The 22,743-nt window shown below is 44.3% G+C and overlaps 6 protein-coding genes and 1 long non-coding RNA gene across 10 annotated transcripts in view; 1 reads left to right on the forward strand and 6 right to left on the reverse strand.

Annotated features, from left to right (window-relative positions):
• The window catches only part of LOC6592424, a 37,237-nt gene extending 35,430 nt beyond the window's left edge, over window positions 1-1,807 (forward strand). For 2 of the 3 annotated variants that reach the window (XM_026984802.1, XM_026984804.1), the window contains exon 5: window positions 34-1,807. In XM_026984802.1, the coding sequence (XP_026840603.1) occupies window positions 34-889 (856 nt within the window). In that variant the 3' untranslated portion in view covers window positions 890-1,807. The remainder of the gene's footprint in view (window positions 1-33) is intronic. The other variant, XM_026984803.1, reaches the window with a different exon arrangement.
• Window positions 1,808-2,486: 679 nt separating this feature from the next.
• On the reverse strand, window positions 2,487-3,573 carry LOC113565026. Its single transcript, XR_003408401.1, has 5 exons — window positions 3,502-3,573; window positions 3,370-3,436; window positions 3,017-3,312; window positions 2,906-2,960; window positions 2,487-2,833 (listed from the first exon to the last, which is right to left on the reverse strand). It is a non-coding gene; the product is annotated as an uncharacterized LOC113565026 (long non-coding RNA).
• Window positions 3,574-3,916: 343 nt separating this feature from the next.
• Window positions 3,917-4,196, reverse strand: LOC6592421 (immune-induced peptide 18). Its single transcript, XM_002018197.2, has one exon. The coding sequence runs from the start codon at window positions 4,173-4,175 to the stop codon at window positions 3,963-3,965; it is 213 nt and encodes a 70-aa protein (XP_002018233.1). The 5' UTR covers window positions 4,176-4,196; the 3' UTR covers window positions 3,917-3,962.
• Window positions 4,197-4,261: 65 nt separating this feature from the next.
• Window positions 4,262-4,853, reverse strand: LOC113565025. The gene is made up of 3 exons (XM_026984805.1): window positions 4,733-4,853; window positions 4,598-4,673; window positions 4,262-4,534 (listed from the first exon to the last, which is right to left on the reverse strand). Exons 1-3 carry the CDS (start codon window positions 4,786-4,788, stop codon window positions 4,304-4,306), a joined length of 363 nt encoding a protein of 120 aa, XP_026840606.1. The 5' UTR covers window positions 4,789-4,853; the 3' UTR covers window positions 4,262-4,303.
• A 1,364-nt stretch (window positions 4,854-6,217) lies between these two features.
• Window positions 6,218-18,992, reverse strand: LOC6592420 (aquaporin). 2 transcript variants are annotated; one of them, XM_026985446.1, is made up of 3 exons: window positions 18,623-18,992; window positions 6,612-7,170; window positions 6,218-6,545 (listed from the first exon to the last, which is right to left on the reverse strand). In XM_026985446.1, exons 1-3 carry the CDS (start codon window positions 18,760-18,762, stop codon window positions 6,324-6,326), a joined length of 921 nt encoding a protein of 306 aa, XP_026841247.1. In that variant the 5' UTR covers window positions 18,763-18,992; the 3' UTR covers window positions 6,218-6,323. The 2 variants fall into 2 exon arrangements, with proteins under 2 accessions (XP_026841247.1, XP_002018232.1); XM_002018196.2 differs by lacking the exon at window positions 18,623-18,992 and adding an exon at window positions 7,248-7,357.
• LOC6592529 (aquaporin AQPcic) lies at window positions 7,823-8,846 on the reverse strand. The gene is made up of 2 exons (XM_002018195.2): window positions 8,150-8,846; window positions 7,823-8,092 (listed from the first exon to the last, which is right to left on the reverse strand). Exons 1-2 carry the CDS (start codon window positions 8,747-8,749, stop codon window positions 7,874-7,876), a joined length of 819 nt encoding a protein of 272 aa, XP_002018231.1. The 5' UTR covers window positions 8,750-8,846; the 3' UTR covers window positions 7,823-7,873.
• LOC6592528 (aquaporin AQPcic) lies at window positions 9,574-17,062 on the reverse strand. The gene is made up of 3 exons (XM_002018194.2): window positions 16,984-17,062; window positions 9,989-10,538; window positions 9,574-9,922 (listed from the first exon to the last, which is right to left on the reverse strand). Exons 2-3 carry the CDS (start codon window positions 10,517-10,519, stop codon window positions 9,704-9,706), a joined length of 750 nt encoding a protein of 249 aa, XP_002018230.1. The 5' UTR covers window positions 10,520-10,538; window positions 16,984-17,062; the 3' UTR covers window positions 9,574-9,703.
• Window positions 18,993-22,743: the final 3,751 nt, after the last annotated feature.

A 22,743-nucleotide genomic window follows, 5' to 3' on the forward strand; every position in this document is an offset into this window, starting at 1 on the left:
GATATCTATAACTAACAATATTCTCCATTCAAGCAGCAGTCGTACCCCACCGCAGGAGATGTGCGATGTGGACATCAAGGAAGAGGAACACAACGAGACCTTTGATGAGAAATACAACAGTCACCATCTCAACCAGAGCGACATCCTAGGCGGTGGCGAGCGTCTGAGTGTGTCACCCAATCACAGTCGCAACGGGATCCACGAGGCCGAGAGTCCGGCCACAGTCTCGACAGCCGTTGCTCTCGATGCGAGTACCGGCGGCGGTGGCGGCTTTCTCCCGGGCGGACCCGACATGTCCGGCTTCCAGGCCAACTTCAACATGAACAACATATCCGCCACGCTGGAGGCTCTCAATGCCTTGAGGACCGGCCAGTTCCCCAGTGCGGCAGCTGCTGCGGCCGCCGCCATCCAGCAGCATCAGGCTCAGGCACAGGCACAAGCTCAGGTGGTCGCCCTGCAGCACCAGCACAAGAGCACCAATAACAACAACAATAATGAGGACGATGATGATCTGCTGAAGCCTTTGCCCAAGCGTCGGCGCACCAACAGCGGCAGCATGTTGGGAATCGAGGATCAGCCGCAGTCTTTGACCACATCCATGCCGCCTTCGACAGACTGCCAGGCCCTGGAGCGTTCGGGCAGCAGCAGCAGCAACGGTCATGGCGTAGGCGTTGGCGTTGGCGTTGGAGTCGCGACTGGCAGCTCCAGCAGCAACAACTTCGAGCTGCGCCTGTTCATGGAGATGCAGAGCAAGGAGCACATGATGCGCATGAAGATCCTCGAGGTGCAACTGCAGTCGGCCAAGCACAGCCGTGACCTGATCGAGATCAACAAGACCCTGGCGCTGCAGAAGCTGCAGGAGCTGGCCAGCAAGCGGCTGCCCAGTTAGGACACAGCGGGCGTCAGTCGAGCAGCGTTTCATGTTATGTTAGTTGTAGCCTTAACAGACGACTCCATGGCTCCGTTCGCAGGTAGAGGGCGTAGCTGGAGATCGGCTAGAGTTAGAGATAGTGTTTTACACCTAAGTTAGAAGCAGGATTCATATCTGTCCACACACACACACGCACAAACACACCCACAGTCACAAACAGAGACACCGAGTTGCATGCTACCACAACATTCCTGGCATTGTTGATCAGTATTTGAAAAGCTAGAAGCGAATCCCGCACACAGACCCCAACCCCAACGCGAACCCAACCAAGCCACAGATGAAGGGAGGACCAGGAGACGCTCGAAAGTATGCCATATTTCTCTCGCTCGCTCGCTCGGCCGCCCGCCCGCCCATTAAGCCTACCTCACACACACCCACACCCAACCCACCCATACACAAAAACACTCTCTTCTGGCCTCACCAGCACTTGACCAAGTCAAGTCAAGTTTTAGTTTGTAGTTATAGTTCGTACTAGGGAATATCATTCTCCAAGTTGCTCAACTACCACAAATGTATTGTACTTACGTTCTTGAATTCAGTTTTACGTTCTGCTACCACCACTAACGGTCTGCTTATACATATATGTACATACATACATGTACGAGTATATCTATAGGCGATTCTTTTTGTATTCTTAAGCTAATCCGACTTATTCAGGAGGATGTACTGTATTGTATTTTGCGCAGCAGCCCTACACACATGTGGAGTCATCTTTGATTTTGATTTGAACTTGTATTTATTTTATCTTTGTATAGACTTTATTTTGATTTGTGTATACGTATACCCACACGTATGCCCTGTCCCTCTCTTAATGCACATGTGTGTGTGCATATAGATGTTTGTTTGAATGCCATATTAAATGAAGGTTAATTTCAATATTTTATTTACCATTTGCGCTGCAAAACAAATTGTTACCATATATGATTAAAACAAAAACAAAACAAAAACAGCCCCATATATATATCGTATGTTTAAGAAAGCTCCCACTATCAGGCAGGTCTTTGAAGAGGGAAAGAAAACCCTCGGACCTGAAAGGCTTCTATGTAAATGAGAAAATACAAATTATTTTAAATAAAAAAACGAAAGAAAAAAACAGTTTGGGTATAGCCCTCTTAATTTATTTCAGATTAAATATTATGTATTTCCCTTAGTGCTGTTCCCCTTCAATGTGCCTGTTTGTCTTCATCGGATTTTGCCGTTATTCTCTCAATCTGCTCATCCACCTTGTCGATCTTTTCAATGACCTGCACCTTTTGCATCATCAGTTTGGAGCGCAGCTTCATCAGTTGTTCTCTTTGCTGGATAATGTTTAAACAATTCACACCATTACCAAATCGGATACAGATCACAAATACGTACTATTTTCAGGAAGTGAACATTTTCTCCGGCTCTGGCTCTTTCGTACAAGAAGTTGCTAGCATTCCTATAAATATTGTCGAATACAGCAATAGACTTTTCCCGATTATCTGAATACTTACTTGAAGCTCTGTGTAAAACAACATTTGGGGGGAGCTAAAAGGCGAAGCGTGTTGCAAAGATATTTCTGCATTTCTGATAATTTTCGGTGAATTTAAAAGAATTATCCAAACAAAAATGTATTTATCTATGAAAATTTTGAAATTACTTGAAATTTATTTTACTGTTAAGGAATGTGAAGGAATGCCAGAGGCAGATTGAAACTAGAAAGATCGCCTACTTTCAATCGTTTTTTCCAATCGTCTTTCTTATTTTCTCGATTTCAGTTTTTAGCTGCTCGATTTTTTCCAACAACTCTTCTTTGACTGACTCTTTGTCTTCGGAAAACCCTCTGTCAATGGTTTTGATCTCGTATTTCAGAGCCTCGATCTGTGCCATCATATCCTTAATTACATTCTGCCTAATTTTCTTCAGTTGTTCCATTTCCTTTTCGACGTAGGCATATACATACATATATACAACTTCGTTAAAGATTGATTGATTGATTCAAGTACTCACAATTCTCTTAAAATGATGCTTTTCTTCTCCTGTTTTGTCCCGGCTTACTCCCCGTCTATTGGTTATTGGAAAAAGGTTATAAAAGAATACAGGAAAGCCGAACATACGCACTGAAGACCGCTTGTGGCCAGGACATCTCTGAATTTCAGAAGCCTTATGGCTTTGATGACGGCTCCAAACATCATGGGCCAAAAATTTCAAAAATTAGAATTCCAAACTGCTCGATACTACAGAGCTGTTTTCCAGAGCTAACCTGATTTACTGTGTCTTTATGACTTCTTTTCGGGGTTTGATTTTAATTTTTCCAAATTATTTATAAGCTTCTGAATTTTTTCAATTTTAGATTTAAGTGTCTCTCGTTCTGCTTTGATTTTCTTGCGTATAATTTCCAACCGATCGCGTTGCTTCTGGAATGGAAGATCTATTAGATGGAGAATTCGAAAATGTTAGACTTATTAACAAACCGTTTGCATATACGGGATGTTAGACCTCTTGACACTGCCTAGGTAAGAGAATTTGATCGAATATCGACTGGTTGAAAAAGAATTAATGTCTTTATGGGAGATTATGCAATATGATGTCTTTATAGAACATACTTGACTGCTGGAAGGTTGTATATTTTCTGTGGGTGCAAACGCCTTATAGCGAATTGCGAGCTTAGCAGATTCACAATTTTAGACATTTTCTATGATTCGGAATTTGGATAAAATATTTATTTACGCTAACATGATTGACAAATAAAGTGAGGCTACATAATATTTAACCATATACGTAGAGCCTCAAAAATTCAATAGTATTCGTTGAGCGATCCATCAATGAATCACGCCAGAAATTCTCAAACACTTGATTACCTGATAAGAAGAAAAATCCCCATATGATGATTGTGTATATTTCGTAATCACAATGGGGGGCTATAACAGATCGTCAATTAAGAAACCTTAATTCAGATTCTGAAGGCAAACAAAGCTCCGATCAGCTTTTCGCTGGCTCTCATTGATAAAAACACAAAAATTTCTGTTTTCATATTTAGTAAATTTATTAAGTCACATTTGTTGATTTAAGCGTACATAGTTTTTGGTTGACCCGGTCTTCGGATCGGCGCGTCATAGATGAAAGGACGTGGTGCGGGCGGCTGTCTGAAAGGATTTCCAGCTCCTCCAGGCGCTCCTCCAGTTCCTCCTCCGCTGTGACGGGATGGCGAGCCATAGCTTGGAGAGACCAGGCATCCGAGTAGAGCGAACAGCAGACAACACAGTGCGAACAGCTTCATCGTTTGGAATCTTTTGCTTTCTGAATGCCAATCTCAGTCGAGATGAATGCTTTTATAGGTTTCCGACACGTTCTGTTGATAATGAAACCCCTGTGAACCACTCGAGGGGATTTTTGCATCAACTCATATCACCGACACTGGGTGATTTTTTTTTTGTTTGACGGAGAAGATGTCGAGGTGGGGCTGATCTCAATCCCTTTTTCGGCTGGTGCTTTTTTTGCTGTCTCTTTAATTCTCAGATCCATGTCTTTATCGAACTCTGTGCGTTTAATAGCCCGCGTCAAGTCGGAGACCATGACCTCTAGTCCCCTGACCTGCTTGGTGAGCGTGCCGGTTTTTGTCTCCAGTTGCTTCCGTTCCTGTACAAATTGAGTGGTGTTATGGAGAAGTCCATCACTATCATCACTATCTATCTATCTTACCGTTAGCAACTCTTCGATTTTCAGATCATTTTTAATTTGGCTGGTAATACTATTGTTGAACTTAATCAAATATCCTCTGTGAAATGGCCAAAGCTCAGCTTAGTATAGGATTATGTGGTGTGAATCAATCCTTACCGAAATAAGCAGCCACCCCTGAATTGAGTCCATATCTTATTCATCATCTTACTCATCTGATATACGCAACAATACGCAGGAGACCACCGGAATTTGCGGAAGTGCGCCAAGAAAGGAAATTTAGTTCAGCCAGAAATGAGAAATGTGTATCTGTGTATTTTCGAAAATGTGTGTGACATCTTGTACGTCAAACGACTCCTAGAGTAGTGAAGTTTTTAATTATATTTACTTTTTTCATCGATCGCATTTTTACCTCAGAATTACCCCTCTTGTGCTTTCGATTCTTCGTCTTATGCTTATCTTGCTATCGCTTGTCCGGGAATATCGGCCTTCTTGGAGCTGCTTTTTCCTGTTGTCCAGACCCCTTCTAAAAGGCTATTCAAAATTTCGCCCTACCCACCATACCACTACACAACCGTTATATTCTTGTTCTTCTATTTGCTGAGTCTATTTGCTGCTAAGATAGCAGCCGGCATTTCAGAGCAGGCAACTTTGGAGTGTAGCCACTGTTGTTGTGGCATTTCCCCGTCAGGTGTCTGTTGATAATTACATCCGACATGTAGTTCATATGTATCAAAAGTGTAGTCAGCGCGTAGTTAACATGCAGAAAATAAGTTTGCGAAATTTGTTTGGACTTTTTTGTTTTAAAATATTTAAAAATAATACAATAAATCTACTCGTTGCAAAATTGCCCAATCCTATAGAAAATTGCTGCATTGATCGGCTAAAATTATTTATTCAAAAATTTTGTAAAGTACTTTAGGCTCCGCGCCGTGTCCCATGATGGAGCCCCAGTCCTAGTATTTTAAAATCGCTTGTGATATTTTTAATGAAATTGCCGTTTTTTTTGCATATTGTTGTATTCCACTAGACTTGAGTGTAACATTCTTATGGTAAAAGAAGACAGGGTATGTGAAAGAAATGCGGGCATTTATTTCCGTAGCACAGCCCACCGAAACCCAATATTTAAAAGCTAATATAATCCCATTTTCATATAATTTTATCCCTCATAGCATTAAGAAACCTAAAACTCGATGAACCCCATCTCGTACTACACTTAGCTAACAAAATGCTATCGCATGCGAAATTTCTATATTTTTTGTTGCACTAAAAGCGTACGAACGTTCATTCCAAAACAATCAATATTTCCTCCTTCATTTTTAGCACTAACAATGATTATTTATACTACCCTCTGAAAGGTATTATAAATTTAACAGATTAATACATCCCGCTCGCAAAGCTGTAAACGGTCTAGTTCTGTTCCGCCCTCCACGTATGGTAGTTCCATCACTTGGAGCACGAAAAGTCCTCATATAATAAGAAGCAGTAAGAAGCAGTTCGGTAGTACGGTTGTAGCTGTTGTCATATCTTTAGGCTAATTCGCAGCAATTTTTACGAGTGTTTCTATATGAATATTAACGATAAGCACGTAACAAAATAATCTCGCCATGGCTTATCATACCACCCCACACGGAAGCCGGCGGATTTAATTTATAGTATTTATTTGTATAGTAGGGCGAGTGAGACTAAAAACTAAGCCGCTTTTAAAGCACTTATGGGATATGTTGTCTTGTAAGGGATCTCTTGCTCGCTAGGCGAACTCTAATTCAGAGGTCCGCTTGGTGGACATGGTGGATTCCTGCTCTTCCTGTGCCTGAACCTCTCGTCGGAAAGCATACTTGTAGATGAGCGATGAGACGAGAGCTCCTGCCAGGGGACCCACCCAGTAGATCCAGTGATTCTCCCAGGCTCCGTTCCAAATGGCCGGGGCAAAGGAGCGGGCCGGATTCATGCTGGCTCCTGTGAACTGACCCTGAAAACGGAATCAATGCACACATTACCGGACTGTCCAGAGAGCAGAACTCAGCAAATTACTTACCGCAGTCAAGGAGAGGCAGGCGATGGCCAGGCCGAAACGCACTGGCACCGAGTCCTGGTTCTTGGCATTGCGCGGATCCCAGACGCCACAGCAAATGGCAATCAGGGCGCTGGTGATCAGGAACTCGATGACCGCGCCCTGCAGCCCCGTCAGGCTGCTGTGGAGGGAGGTTACGCAGACGCCACTCGACGAGCTAGAGCTGTATATGGCGCTCTCTGGCATGACGGCCTTGAGCAGACCGTAGCCGATGAAGGCCCCCACCATCTGCGCGACAAAGTAGGAAATGGCCATGGGCAGCGAGATCATGTTGTAGATATAGTTGGCCAACGTCACGGCGGGATTGAGATGGGCACCGCACACGCAGCCAAAGCACTGGATGCAGATCAGGACAACAAAGCCGAAGTTGAGCGCACTCTGGAAGTTGGAGTTGGAGAAGAACGAATTCTCGATGCAGCCCATGCAGCCGAGGAACATCAGCATGGCTGTGGCAATTAGTTCGGCAAAGACGATGCAGATGTTGTTCAACTGCCGAGGCTGAAGCAGCCAACAGGACGAGCGACTGCAAGAGAGAACAAAGAGGATGTGTCAGTCGGGATATGATGTATGATGGCTATGCTGTGTTCATCCGAGTATCACCTCGTGCTTGTATTGGACATGTCTGCAAATCACCTTAACTCCAACGAGCTCCGTCGCTGACTGAGAGCTCTTAGAGGTCCACCTACTTAGACAGCACCTCAAGCGCTCAATGGGAACGAGATACTACGGGTACAAGATTAAATCTATAATCTAATCGGCATAATCTACGACATTCTACAGCAATCAAATATCAAGATTTCTAATCGCCCCAGCCCCAGCCCCATCTATTGGCAGTGCCTCTATTTACTTAATACACTTCCAGCACTGCCAAATATTTCACTTAGCTCAAGGGCAGGGGGTCGTTATTGTGGTGTCTAGTGTGCAAAATTCCAGCTGTCTGGTTGGTTTATAAGCCATCTGCTGCTTATCTCAACGACACACATATGTGCCGATTAATGATAGTGTTTGAATGAAGACATTTATATACAATACTACACTCATTGATAGGGATCTCTGGTTAAATTTTCCAGTGACGCATAAACTATATAGCTACAGAGTCGGCAGTCAGCTGATTCAATAGTAGTTCAATTTACCCTCCCAAATGTATGCTATGGAAAACGATTAATCCTCTTTATTGGAAAACTTAAGATTCTAAAACTACAGCTAAGACAGCGATTAACAACAACTTAGGGCAGTACCACCTCCTCGATCACCCGAATCTTGGCATTCGAGCTCCGTAGCTCGATCACCTCGTCTCCTTTGAAGGCGAATCGGTAGATGAGGGAAGTGACAGCGCCTGCCACGAGAGGACCCACCCAATAGATCCAATGGTGCTCCCAAGAATCGTTCCACACAGCAGGACCCAGGGACCTAGTGGGATTCATGCTGGCTCCTGTGAAGAGGCCCTAAAGGAGAAAAAAACCGATGATGCCATTCAAACTGCAGTCTCATACTATACTAACCGCTGTAATGATGAGACAGGACACTGTCAGACCGAAGCGCACGGGCACCGAGTCCTTGAGCTTGGCATTGCGGGGATCCCACACCGAGCAGGCAACCATCACCAGGCAACAGGTGATGAGGAACTCAATGAACACGCCCTGTAACACAGAGATGTCACTGGCCAGGACTGTCACGCATACACCTGCCGGGTTGTCCACGCCCTTAATGGCGTTATGGGGGAGGACGGCTACCAACAGGCCGTACCCAATGAAAGCGCCCGCCACCTGAGCCACAAAATAGGCAATGGCCATTCCCCAGTGGAGCACGCCGTACACGGCGGCAGCGAGGGTAATGGCTGGATTGAGGTGTGCCCCGGACACAGAACCGTAGCACTGGATGGCTATGAGGATTGCCAGGCCGAAGGTGAGGCCGCTTTGAAAGTGCGTGTTGTTGAAGATCGGCGTCTGGACACAGCCCCAGCAGGCGATTAGCACGAACATGGCTGTGCCCACCAGCTCCCCAAAGAAGGCGGCCACTCGACTCCTGTGCTTCTGATGGAGACGCCATCGTCCGCCGGAGGGGGAGAATCCGCTTGCTTGTTTTGGCTTCTGTTGCGACATGCTGACTAAACTCGACTGCCACCAACTCTTTCCCTGGCCAACTGAGTTGGCGTATTTGCGAGGCCTGTGACTTTAAATTGGTTCCAATCAATCAATATCAATTATAAAACCTTAATGCTAATTATCATATGGATATTTCCAAGTAGAGGCGCGTAGATATACTGCGCTGTTGTGTGGCCCTGTTCTGTCTGTCCGTCGCCGCCCATTCCGGACGGATCAATTAATCAAAGAGCATTTTCAGGAGGCTTTTCTGCTGTAATTATCGGCCTGACAAGCCCCACAGCGTCACTGCCTACGGCCACCTTCTGATTGGCCAGCAGCATTTCCCGCGATTTGCTCTTAATCTTATCTCGAATCATTAAGATCTTAATCAGAGGGCGCATGTGGCGCCGAGCCTTGGACAACACACGCTTCGTAGTCTCGACTGGGACTGGGGGCGGAATGTGGGCCTCCAAATTATGAAAACTTTAGCCAGTTGATTGTTGCTGGAAGTTGAACTAGTGGTAGCAGAACTACAGACTAGAGAACTTATCTGAAGAGCAGAAAACGCGAAAAGGGAGCCAAAAGCTGAAGGAAACCTGTGGTTGACAGTGGTAGTGCCACAGGACACATTCAAACACGTTCCATCAGCGAGGCAGTGCTATGGAAGAGTACTTCCGAGAGACTAGCAGGTCTTGATGGGTTGATGATGGCTTCTATAAACCGTTTTGTGAAAGCATCCCACCATCAGGAATAATCGTATAGAGTTTTGATTTTCATTGAGGGGCTTGCCGTGTCAGGAAAGAAAATAGCTTCCCTCCCCATCGAATTTAAAGTTCTTCTGGTTCTTTAAAATAGTTGAAAAATCTCGATGTTCTTTATTATCGAAGGCCTTATATTGCATTAATATAAAATTCGGCTGTCTTAGCTTAAAGTTAAGTGTAGTTGCAATGTCTTTGGCATCCTCGTCCGCTTCTACGAGAGCTGTACGTCCTCCAGCTGGCGCAGCTTCTCGTGGCTGGTGATCTCCGCCTCCACCACCTCCCGCCGGAAGACGGCCTTGTAGGCGTAGGCGGTAACGGCGGCAGCACTGAGTGGAGCCAGCCAGTAGATCCAGTTGGAATCGAAGTGGGCGTTCCACAGGGCAGGAGCAAAGGACCTGGCCGGGTTCATGCTGGCACCGGTGAAGGGACCCTGGAAAGAAGGAAACATTAGACTTCTTGTTGGACTGAAAGGATCAAGGTGCAAGGCGGAACTTACGGCAGCGCAGGCAAGGCAGGAAATGGCCAGACCGAAGCGAATGGCAACAGAGTCGTGGAACTTGGAGTTGCGGGGATCCCAGACGCCGCAGCAGACAATCACCAGGATGGCAGTGATCACGAACTCAATGCCAAAGGCCTGAGCATGGCTAATGCTGCTGTGGGGCAAGGTCACACACAGGCCAACGCCCGCACTGAGGGTGTCCTCGGGCAGGAGAACCTTCAGCAGGCCGTAGCCAATGAAGGCGCCCAGCATCTGGGCCACACAGTAGACAAAGGCCATGGGAAGTGTGACCAACTCGTAGATGTAGGCGGCAACAGTTACCGCTGGGTTGAGATGGGCGCCGGACACACAGCCGAAGCACTGGATGCAGATCATGACCGCCAGACCGAAGTTGAGAATAATCTGCAGATGGTTGTTGGGGAACAGGTCCGACTTCACGCATCCCATGCAGCCGAGGAAGACCAGCATGCCTGTGCCGATGAGCTCGGCCAGGAAGCAGCAGATTTTGTCCAGTGTCGATCCCTTCATTTTGAATACTTTCAAGCAACTGAAAACGGTAAATATATAAATCCAGGTGGAACTTCAGCCCTCTCTCGCTCTCTATCTCCCTTTCCCACACTGTCTCTGGCTCTTTCAGACGGAATCACTTCATCAATCATTTGGTATTTTACGCGTATTCTATCCTATCGTTGCATTAAGCTTTTCAATTAAAGGTAATCTCCTCCTCCATTATCTGCTTTCGATTATAGTTGTGTTTAATTGAAGTTTTCATCGAGACCTTTTCATTTGCTCCTCAGCGGGGCCCGAGTCTTGAGGGTGATTTTCCACCCCCTGAAGTGGCGGCTGCTCCTGCTCACGGCTCGATGGCATGTCATCGATTTTTCAACAATGATTTTGGACGGACACCACGAAGTTCACTTTGTCGTGGGCATAAAGAGACTGAAACTGCTGGCAGAAAGATAATCTGCTTTATACAGAGATACATGTCTCTTTTGATTGCTCATTCAGCTGTCAAAATTCGTAGATAAATTGTCAAAAAAACAACAACAACAACAAAAAATGAAGAAATCAGAGCATGCCAATAACAATGGCGTTTAAACAATAACTAATCTATTTGTGGTTGTTATCAGGGGGTGCCATTCGAAAGGTAGACTGGAGTTCGTTCAGATCCAAGAGATCCGATAATAAATTAAGTGAATTTTGTTAACTGTGCCAATACGAGTAATTCACTAAGATGTCTCTCACAATAATTGGTTCTAGAATATTTATTTTGAGGTTAAAGGGAGGAGGGATTGGTTCTTCAAGTGTCTCAGATATTTACCGATCCCAACACTCGCGAGTCATTGTGGTCACTTGTCTGATTTTTAAAATCTCAACAAAAAGTGTGTATATTTTATCTATTTATTTTCAAAGATGGTTCCGTTCGACGACCGTTCTGAAGCGAGTGAAAATTTACAAAGCGACCGCGGGACTGTCAATGTCGATCTGAAGTGTTGCAGTAGCCATAGACAAATATTTATATCTGTATCTATATAACATTGCGTAAATCAAAAGCCCATTTTTAGCCACTGCTAACACTCACACCACACCACACCGCCATGGGCTGCTTCTGTGTGTGTGTGGAAATTAGCAGATCCTACTCGGGAGAGCATAAAAAAGTCAGGTATCCAGAATTTATGAGCATCTTAAGTGCTCACTCGGCTCTCTTTCTCTCTCTATAATCGCTACAACCTCTGGAGCGCTGCATATCTCTCCCGCTCCCTGTATCTCTGCCATCTTAATTTTATACAATGTGGAAACAATAATATAATATGGATATAAGAATGGGGCAATCGAGTCTGGGAACTGCAGATTGATAACGGATTGGAGTGGAAGGTGGATGGTGGAAGGTGGCGAGGGCGAGTGGTGCACGGAGTGACCAGAGTGATCAATTTACATGTCAGGGGCCTTCCATCGTATCAATTGCAGCCTACAACGCACAATTGTTGCAATTGCAGTTGCAATTGCGTGGCCCCACACTCACTACGCAATGTGGCAAACAAATCACAGCTGAATCTCAGCCGCCTGTCGATCAAATTGCACGCAATTTACTCTTAACTGTCTCAATAGCAATTGAAATGGCAATACAATGAACTCGAAATAAATATGTCGAAAACAAATCTATTGCATAAGCGTGTCATGATAACCCCCGCTGATCTCTAGCAAGTGGAATATTTTTCATCTTTTTTGGTTTATGACACTTCCAGAACTTTATAGCCGCAGTTAACCCCGTATTAACCTCGCCCAACATTGGAGTCTCCATTTCCTTGAAATACTCTTATTTGCAATTGCAGAACCTGCACCCATGGAGAAAACGGCAGAAAACTATTGGCCTGTGGCCAAGAGTAATTGTTTGGCCAACTCATTGACAGAAGGCCAAGGACGAGGGAGGGATCGTGTGGTGCGTGTGGCGCGAGAGCGACACGTTTTGGCACAGGCTGAGAGAGAGAAAAGTGAAAACAATAAACACGCGATGCGATGGAGGAAAGAAAAGTTTATAAATAAATCAAACGGATCTGATCTCCATCTCCACATCGAATGTTAATAGTTTAATTACCACCTGTGTGCCCGTGCCATTCGCATATACAATATTTACATATTTCTCTTAGCTTTCGAGATCTTCGTGTTAATCTTAAACCATGCCCAGGCCCATGCCCAGAAGGATCACGTATCGTTCATGAGATCGCGGCATGTGTCACGATTCGGTTCGGTTTGGGCTGCCGCAGGGCTCTAATTGATGATAATCTTAGGACAAAGCCAATGAAATTATTTATTATTTATTATATGTTATTTTCAGTGTTCAGCTAAGTGACGGAACGTGCCTGGGGGTACGGGGTTCTAAGTGGCATTCAGCGGGAGGCGATGGAGAAGCGAGAAAGATGATCGATCAATCGATCTGCTGCGGAAGTTGATTCCGTTAATTAGCCAAGAAGACTGGCATAGCTTTTGCAGTAGCTTTCTCTGGAATAGCTTTGATCGGCAGCTTTAAGCTTCAAAAAGTTTGCAGCTCAGGAAGCAGAGCTTTCTTATCATTCCATTCTATCCCCTGACAAATGATAATTATCATAATGAGCTTTCATCTGGTCCCCTTATCACAGCTTTTCCAGCTATCACCCCATATCAAAGTTGAGCCAGAAGCTCGCCATAAAAATTTGTGCTGTTAAACTGAAGAACCACTAATCAAATCGCAGCTGATAAGCGCTGCGCTCCTGCGATTATTGTCGATATTTGCCGACTGCTTAAGAAGTGATTTTTAGCAATGGGCCGTAAACTTTTGATGGCTATAACTATCAATGCCCCTGTGTGTCATCAGGACAGGTAGTGTATTCAAGGTGCTGATAAGGGACGGCTGTCGGATGACAGTGCTGGCGCGGGTGGGCTAGGGACAAGTGTTGGGCCCTATCAGTGCCCGTCAAAAAATCGAATTAGTTCACAAACGGTTTAATTTGGCCATAATTGGGCCGACACCGTCAGTCCAAATCGGATTTACTCGTCAGACTTTTGACATTGCACCGCTTCTATGAGTGTTCCAAAGACCGATAATGATTGGGTTACGACTTAATGAAGCGCATCTATACTTAAAGACATATGTGCTATGTATCTGTGGAAGTACTCGTTTGGTTGTCTATGTATAGATACGCCTCCGATAGCCGCCTGTTTCCAGGCATCGTGTTGGAAATAATTAAGCTCATTATACTATGCACGGGCGGCAGCTTTAGTTGACATCTCCCTTCCCCTTCCCCTCCCCGAACTCTTCCCCTTCCAGTTCCATTGATCTTGAACCCCCCGCGACACCCCACACATCTCTTCGAACTCACCTCCTAAAACTAAGACTCTTATCTTTCCGGCTTATCAATGGAATCGCAACTGCTGACGTTGCTCTTCTTCTTTGTTGCTTCTATTACGCAACATCTTAAAGGCATCAGCCGGTGAAAAACCGCCGTCCCAATGCTACAGGCTTTAAAGGCAACAAATTTATGGGTGTGTACTACCATACTATATGGCCAGTGATAAAAGAGTTCCCGAAAAAAGTGATCCAAGTGGCGGGGTCTACAGCCGAAAACACCTCGCTTGACGTTTCGTGGAGCAAGTTCTAGGTCCCAAGGCAAATCATGTGCTGTGCTGACATACAACGTGGCTAAAATTAGTTTACGACAGAGGAATCTCCCATTATCAACCGTCTGAAGGCTGTACGCGAGCAGCTTATTTTTCGGACTTTATGGAAAGAGTTATAGAACAAATCGTTAAGTGGTTACAACTTGCATGAATGGGCAGTGCAGTGCATTACCCCTTCGTGTTATCTTTGTGCTATATGGAGTAAAATTCATCATTGACCTAGGTTCTTACTTTCTTAGTGGACTGTCAATGAATGGGAAATTTATGGTCCGATTCGGTTTTTAATCAAGAAGTTCATATAACTTACTTTTCCGCCCCGCCTTCTATTTATATAGAGACCCGTGCACGCTTTTATATGCAGCTCATCTGATACTAGTCAACAGCAAACCAGAAGAGAAGTGTGTGTGGGGCGATAAGACCTGACACAAATAGCAAAAGCCAGCCTATAAATTATGCAACGAAAAGTGTGCAAAGAATTTCAAGCGTATCGCTGTGCAGCAAGCAGCCAGTGGAGGCAGAGGCAGAGGCAGAGATACTTGAATTGGAACTAAACTTTGATCAATGACGGCTGAGACCTGATTGATAACCCATGATCACTAGGAGCATTCATTATCAGCTCGAGGCGAGAATTGAGAATCAAACTAACTATTTTCCACTCCCTTCTAAGGCAACGTGGGTTCTGTTATGGTTTGCCAAGCACAAATTGAATCTTAACAATGTCATTGTGTGGGATTGAATGACATCAACCAACTGTGAAAAATCACAGAGATGATATTAAAACTACCTTGGATAAACAGAATGAATATACAGATCTAACCATATTTGGCACTCCTGACTGGCCCAATTTGTGCCCTAGAATGTGTTCCGTGTGAAACCTGTTGGTCGATCATATGATGACGCTATATTTATCCCAAATCAGATTAATAGAGTCACTAACTCCGGCTGGGGAACACGCGACGTGGTGGATTGATGGGATTGGTTTGTCAAATTTGATTAGCGGTGATTATCGAGCAACCCGTGATTGAATTTGCCAAACCAAAGATGTGATGGGATAGTGTTTAATCAAAGGCATGTGCTAGCTTATGTAAGGTTCAATTTCTCTGAGGTTTTCATTCATTGCAGAGCGGAGGATGCTGTATAGCTGATCTCAGCTGCTGGAGCAAACGAAACACTTTATCGCTACCCTGACCTTGGGCCCGAGCCAAGAAACCGAGAGAATTCTGTTTTTGGTTTGAGTCTGGTTTCTTTTTTTTTTTGCTTGTTTTTTCGTGGGAGTACGTTTGTTTTTTGTTTTTTGTTTTTAAGTCCGTAGATAAAGCTTGGGGCGAAAATTGCTTATACACACTGTATATATGAAACGCCAGATATTTGAAGTATTTTCGAGTGTTTACCCAGCAAATGTGCGCTTAAAGTCTCAGAAAATTATCAATGGAGAAGGTTAGTGCGGGGACAATGCAAAAATCGTATGATCCAAGTCCCAAAAAACTAAGTTGGCAACATGCATACCACTGAGTGTCTGGTCTGGTCTGGTCTGTTTACTTATCAGGCATTTTTATTTTATAGAATCAAGTGACCCCGGCAATCGTGTTGCCATACTTATTTTCAATGATAATTTTGATAAGACTTCCCACACGAGCCGCCTTCTAATTAGTATACAAAAACAACACAGTTTCTTGGGCACTCCGTACCCGTACCCGTACATTCCACTGAACTGAACTGAACGAGTATAAAGTATAAAAAAATGAACGTGTATAAATACCCGCAAAGTAGAACAGCAGCCTACACAGTCGGGTATGGTGTGTAGAAATGTTTTCCAAAAACCAAAAAGACTTGGCATAATTCTTTATAAATAAACATTCTCCGGTATGGGGATTGTTTCGCTCAAGGCGAGCATCTCGATTATTGTCTCGAAAGTGTGTTTTATGAATGTCAAATGAGGAACGGAACCAAATCTTTTGAGAATATCAGAATGCTGCTCTCTGTTGGGCAGAATATAAAGCTAATGGCCATTCGACGTTAGAGTTCCTAGTGGGTTCTCCCTCTAATTACAGAGTCTGCCTCTTGCGCAATTGTGGGATCGATTGTCGATTGCTTTTCCACGTGCTGCAGGCTTGCTTCTATCATGTGCATTGTGGGCTTTAAATGCTAAATAATGCACATAATTATAAGTCAATAATGCGGTTGGTAGTTGATAAACAACAATATTAACAAATGTGCAGGCAATGTGCTTAGGTGTTTTTAATTGCTTCCCAACTGTTTCATCACTATTCAAGGCACTCAGCCATGAGGTGGGCATGGAGTGCGAATGAAGCCCAATCATGTCCGAGCTGAATCCACAAAAAGTACCCAAATTCGAAATGGAAAGTTGGGCAGACCAGACCACTGTTCAATATTTGAATAGATTTACATCTCAAATCCAAAACACACACGCACAGGTAGTCACAAACACACTTCTTCGTTATCTCGGAGATACAAATTTCAAAAATTTCCATTGAAAGCTGAATGCTGGGCTTAAAATACAGTAAACGTTTCGCCGTATCGTCATTTACCCAGGAAGCAGTCCGAAAAAAGCTTAAGTCAAGCGCGCGAATTTCGAAACGCGTTATGCTATAAAAACACACTTGTCTCTGTCAATGCACTGCCAAACCTTTTTATATAAAAAATATCTGTAGCAGCTGCGTGACTTCGGTGGCTTTCCTTACTCTTTTATTTTAATTAGTAAACTTAAGACAAGTTTGCTAATTAATTACCGTCTCGCACTAAACCTGACACACACTATCTCGCAGAATCACTCGTAGATACAAGACGCACTGAGCTACACGCAGAATAGAACTAACCTGCGCTATGTTCGATTCGATCGTTTGTTTGCTATTGAACGCCTGGGGCTCTTCGAATACGAGGCGAGATCGACTGTGAATGAACGCCAAGTCTGCGGCGGCGTCTGCGTTGGCTTCGCTTCAGCTTCGGTGAACAACACGGCGTATGCTTGCTAGAAGCCGCGCGCAGTGCTGTTGGTAAAAGTTTTGTGCTTATCAGCATCGCCGTCGGCGTCGGCGTCAGCGCTAGCGTCAGCGTCAGCTTTTAGCTTTCAGCTTTAGGTTTTGTTGGCGCTAGGGATGGGAGCTTTCAGAGCGATAGTAATAATATACTTTGGGCATTAAATCTGGCATTTAATATATGCAAACATTTGTTTTGTTTAAAATAAAGTCTCTCACAGTCCGAGCGAAGCGGAGAGTATTGGAAGCAGTTCAAAGCAGCAAACACTAAACAGAACAAATAAGCAGTGCTATTACACGTTTACACGATATTCAGTATTTGGATGCAGATTTCAGGCTAAGTGAAAGAAAAACAAGACAGTGATGCGTATTTAACAACCATTAAACTTAATTATCAGAGCAATTAAGAGCCCGGCGTTAAAAATGGTGACTAAAGTGACGCCAAGTACACGATAATTAGTGTCCCTATATACACCTGCAAAGCTCAAACTAAACCGATTCAAGCGGCATGCCATGCCCCTTTTTGATAAGAACCAATCGGCTGGCGACAGAGAGACGAGAGGGCTGTTTAGACTTACCTTGAAGAATCCTCCGATTGGAAAACTTACCCAAAGATTCCATAATGACGACGGGGGGCTTTTTGGGGGAATATTTTGATTGAAGTCATTTCAGATAACACTTAACAACACACTAGCACGTCACGACACTGTTCAGGCATGGGAAAACTTTATCGGAAGGCGGCTTTCCATGACGCTTCCGCCGTCAGGCATCCATTGGGCCTTGACTTTGTTATCTCTTCGCACCGAATGCTCATGCTTAAGCATATACGTATGACGCGCGTCGTATGAGATATGCACTCAATGATTTGCATAGACGATCGGTCGGCATATTATTTGAAGTTTGTTAATAAATGATAGACGCCAAAGATGCCATCGATTGAGGTAAAAGCAATTTAACTCAGTCAATTAATAAATAAGCTCAATGAAATCCTCGGTTCGGGCCAGCGCCAACCCAAGCGAAGCGAATAAGTGTTGGATTGGATAGATTGATAAGTTTTATGGATTTGCAGAGTGATCCATAAAGCCCCGTCCAAATCGCAATCACTTCGGGTTCGGTTCGCGTTGGCGTTGGGGTTCGGGTTCGGGCCAGACTTGGCTGATTTATTGCCACAATACTCGGACAGTATATATGAATGTATATTTTCGTCTGGCGCACAGCTCGTTAACCGGCTCGAGGCGTCAAACTGGTTAAAGCCGAAGACTGAATGTAAATAAGCAAATAGGCAAGGCAACATACATTCAGCTTGTTCAGCTGCAGTAAACTTCTTGATTCGCGCGCTCTTTCTGCGCTCTTGGCTCTTGCGAATATCCGAAAATACATTTCTGCACGAAAAAACTTATTCACGTGACGTATACGCAACGTGGCACCGAATGTGGGTCAAATAAAATTAAAAGAAATACATTTTGGCAGTAGCTCGCACCTTTTGGTCTTTGGCTTTGCACTGGATGGCATGGCCATGGATCCTCCTGCACCTGCTCCGACGACTCCCGTCTTCTGCTGATGATTGAGAATTGCAGCAATTGTGGGCAATGCCTGCTGCGGCTGTTGTGGCACAGACATTCCTTACACTTTTACTTTTATTGTATTGTACTCGAATTTGATACGTAAATTGTGCAGGCACTTGACAGACTTCACTGGTCACTGCGTGTCGCGCTGCGTATCGGACTCTCGACTCTCGGACGGTGTATTTGTATCTGTATGTGCAGCTTCTGCTTCTGTTTCCGTATCGTATCTGCATGCGTTGCACTGCGTCGTGTTTGAGTTTTGCCTTCGAGTTCGCAGCTAAACCGTTGCGAACGACTGACTGACAGAGAGTAACCGTTGTCGCCGTTTAACAAACCACGGAACACAACACCCATCAAATATCGCGAATGGCACAAGGCAGGCAGGCAGGCGAGCCATAAAAACCAACGAAAACAATATGTGCTGTTATACAAGAGCCGATCAGAAAGGGTATATACCATGCGGACTCATTTTGTTAAAGGGCTGGCTGTAAGTGCCATTCCAACGGTTGGGTTACGCCAGATCTAACCCAGTAATACATAGATCATAGTCAGTGGTGTAGAAATAGAGCAATTCCTACTGAAAAAGCTCTGTAGCTCAACGCCGACCCACTATAGGGTATCTTACCAGTCTGAACTACAACACTTCCACCTTGTTGCCATCGCGTTTTTTCGTTTTCTGTTTTGATTATACAGATTTACCCCGTCACCAAGGGAATACCCCTCTCCGCCTCCACCTCCACCTACACCGCTCAATGAATTGCTGTGATCTTTCACATTTTGGGAGGGAACTCATCTAATTGGGCACGTAATTGATTTAAATACACATTCGGCAATTAACTTGTCGTTTCTCCCAGTGCATGTTTGCGGACCACTTCATTGATATTTATCTGCGAATATATGTATATTCATATGAAACGCGGCAGATCTCAATGTCAACTCCACACTGGCGCAAAGATCGATATAATAATATTTGATAATATTTAATGGCGTTCGGTTCTGGTATGGGTATGGGTTTTAGGGTTGTGCAATAGAGGTTCTATTTTATCCACGACCACAACGTGGAAGTGGAGGCTCGTTCTGTATCAGCTATTGTATTGTATTGGGGGAATTTATTGGGGGAGTATTTTGCGAGAGATATGAACCAAATCACAGTACATTGTACTATGAATAGACTTCTGTGCGGCAGGACAACCTTTGGCAAATACTAAACGAGTTGATGATTCCATAAACTTGCTGGAGCTACCGAAACCGTTACAAAAATTGTTCATGGTCTTTTGACCATATAAAGAAAACGTGTTGGTCATGTTGGATGAATATTTAGCTACATACTTTTAGGCTGGTATCTTAACCACCCAAATAGTTTGGGTGAACGTAATTTTTCTAAGACATATGTTTATATGATTAATTTGAGGATAATATTTTATTAATCATTTTCTCTCCACATCGAAACGAAGTAAGAGAAACAAAAATGTAAATATTTATTTTGAATAAAACGTAAATGTCGAGCAGCTTTTTGAGTGCTGAGCAACACTTACCAAATGCTGCACAGCGCCACTGAGTGTAGAAAGCTTTTAGTATATGCCTAAAGCTCCGTACTCGGTATATTTTAGCAATAAATCTGCGGTCACACTGAACGAATTATTGCGCGGGAAAATTTAAAAACAGGTAAATTCAACTTTAAAAATTTCACCTATTTTATTTTAAACTTTCGTCTTTTCTTATATATTATTTTCCATAAAAATGACCACTATCGAGATAAGTGCGCCGCCGACTCCGATTGCGGGGAGTTGCTCGCTCCACCAAACTATGATCCCTTGTGCAGGTGGGCCAGACCTTGTCTCCTTCAGCTTGTCCATTATTTGATCTGGGATCGCCATGAAAGAATCGATTCGGTTGCAGAACTGAGGCAGCAGAAGACACTGGAGAAGATACTGTGAGCACTGGTCTTAAGGATGGCATTACACCAGCTTCGACATGGTGGCAATTCTTGTCGCATCGTGCGTATCACTATACATATGTGTAGCTCCAGGGGAATGAGTCACACATTGGGGTAGAAATTACCCCGGGCATAGGTCAGAGTTTTGCTTTTCCTCTATAGAATTCCCTGGACCTTTGCCGTGAACTGCTCACAGGAGATCTGTGGCTTCTAGTCAGAATCGGTTCCCTCTTTTCGCGGAAGTTGACGTCCGCTGGAGTACGAGTACGAGCAACGTGGATGAGTGAATACTCTAGAAATCAAATATTAGTAAACCTCGCTTGGATCTATCAATATCATGCATCGGGCCTGTGGACGTACCCTTGACGACGCCGTGAGATCAAAAAATACCCGACACGCAACAATTAACAGGAATTAACATGTATCGCTAAAGTCGATTCAATATTGACACTCGCCGGAGCCTGGACTGGGGCGGGGGGATGCGGCATATATCCGGTCCAGCAAGGGGTCGAAAGGGGTCTGGGTCTGGTTAATGTGAGTATATACTCGTATAATCGATTTCACACTACTTTTTAATCACTACAAAACATTTATTGTTTGCCCGCAGCGAGAAAAGTCAAACAAAGCAGAGACGATACTGAAAGACTGACAGACTGAGAGACTGAGATACTGAGGGACCATGCTCGCAATGGGTCGGACGCTGAACAAATTGACTTGGGCCACATAATTAGGCACTTGCACATGTCCATACCAATACCATACCCCCCCCCCCACACCATCTACCTTCCACGGGTATCTGTATCTACCATCTCCTCCACGAATGCAGTTGACCAGCCGTTCGGCCAGAAAGTATCTCACGCAGTTCACGGACAAAAGGTTTTTATTGTGCGTACGTACCCGTTGACAGCTTCAATCGACGGGTTGGGCTTTGGCCCCGGCTTTAACATTGGACGACGAAGAGTTCGGTCGGTCCCATAGCAGTCATCGTTTGTTATATTGTATGTACATTGGTACATGTGTCTGTATATGTTATTTATTTTGCGGTTATAATGCTGAACTGAACTGAAAAATATTGGCATCCATTCAGCGGAGTTTTTACAGTTTTGGACCTGACGAAATGATAAATTAGCTTTGTACGTAAATTCAAGATGGAAAAATCTGTACTCGTACCATATACACCCATTCGATGTGTGCGAACGATCCCCAGACTCGAGTAATTGTGTAAATACATATCTTGTCTCTGCATGACAATAACTGGCTCCCCCTCTGCACTTCCCCCGTTCCCGTTCCTTTGGACTGACAATGAATGCCATGCCACATTATTATATTGTAGTTTGTCAACCAATCCGTACTGAACCGAACCGAACCCAACCCCGAAAAAGGCGTTTGGTTTGTGATGGGATGGGATGGAAGATGAGAGCAATGTGATAATTCAATGTCGCTCAGGCAGCGCACGGATGCGAGATGCAGATACAATATCTTTTTATACACACGATCTTTGTGTTGTGTTGTGTTGTGTTATGCGGTGATGACCGCGGTAACTTATTATTATACGATACATGCCAAAAGAATTGTAATTACGTGGCCTGTCGCCTTGTACACACATTTGTATCTTTATTTGTATCTGTATATGTATCTCCTGGATCTCCAACAATGGCATCAGCATAACAAAGCACAGCACCCATTGCTGTAAGCTCTCTATTCGTCTCTGTCTCTGTCCCAGTCCCAGTTGCAGTCCCCTTTCCATCTAATAAGCATAGAAAAAGCGCCTAAATAGTGTCAATGATTAATTGCTTTTGTGATTAGATGGAAATTTAATAGATTTTTTATTGCAGCTCACCGAAATTGAAATTCTATCAAGGTACGGGCAGACTGGTGGCTGGGGGCTGGAGGCTGGAGGCACGTCTACATCTATCTCATGACTGCAGCATCATTATTACCCTCGGTTCTCGGTTGCCCTTTTCAGTTATTTGTCAGTTTTTATTTGTTTTTTGCTCCACACCCCTCCCTCCACACTCTGCCGCCGCGGCGCTCTCTATGACAGTTGAGCGCAAAAAGGGCCGCATCATTGTTACCAATTTCGAATTCAAATTGAAATTC

Source organism: Drosophila persimilis, unplaced genomic scaffold (genome assembly GCF_003286085.1).
Source record: "Drosophila persimilis strain 14011-0111.01,24,50 unplaced genomic scaffold, DperRS2 tig00000002-arrow-pilon, whole genome shotgun sequence".
Classification (NCBI taxonomy): Eukaryota; Metazoa; Arthropoda; class Insecta; order Diptera; family Drosophilidae; genus Drosophila; species Drosophila persimilis.

Excerpts from the sequence above, each read along its gene's own strand:
- LOC6592420 (XM_026985446.1), bottom strand. The coding sequence starts at position 18,762 with ATGTCTGTGCCACAACAGCCGCAGCAGGCATTGCCCACAATTGCTGCA. Across the intron at positions 7,171-18,622 it reads GCAAAGCCAAAGACCAAAAG|TCGCTCGTCCTGTTGGCTGC; the intron begins GTGCGAGCTACT and ends TCTCTCTTGCAG. Across the intron at positions 6,546-6,611 it reads CCTGCCTCTCCTTGACTGCG|GGTCAGTTCACAGGAGCCAG; the intron begins GTAAGTAATTTG and ends TTCCGTTTTCAG.
- LOC6592421 (XM_002018197.2), bottom strand. The coding sequence starts at position 4,175 with ATGAAGCTGTTCGCACTGTGTTGTCTGCTGTTCGCTCTACTCGGATGC.
- LOC6592529 (XM_002018195.2), bottom strand. The coding sequence starts at position 8,749 with ATGTCGCAACAGAAGCCAAAACAAGCAAGCGGATTCTCCCCCTCCGGC. Across the intron at positions 8,093-8,149 it reads CCTGTCTCATCATTACAGCG|GGCCTCTTCACAGGAGCCAG; the intron begins GTTAGTATAGTA and ends TTTCTCCTTTAG.
- LOC113565025 (XM_026984805.1), bottom strand. The coding sequence starts at position 4,788 with ATGAGTAAGATGATGAATAAGATATGGACTCAATTCAGGGGTGGCTGC. Across the intron at positions 4,674-4,732 it reads AGGGGTGGCTGCTTATTTCG|AGGATATTTGATTAAGTTCA; the intron begins GTAAGGATTGAT and ends GCCATTTCACAG. Across the intron at positions 4,535-4,597 it reads AAATCGAAGAGTTGCTAACG|GAACGGAAGCAACTGGAGAC; the intron begins GTAAGATAGATA and ends CAATTTGTACAG.
- LOC6592528 (XM_002018194.2), bottom strand. The coding sequence starts at position 10,519 with ATGAAGGGATCGACACTGGACAAAATCTGCTGCTTCCTGGCCGAGCTC. Across the intron at positions 9,923-9,988 it reads CCTGCCTTGCCTGCGCTGCC|GGTCCCTTCACCGGTGCCAG; the intron begins GTAAGTTCCGCC and ends CCTTCTTTCCAG.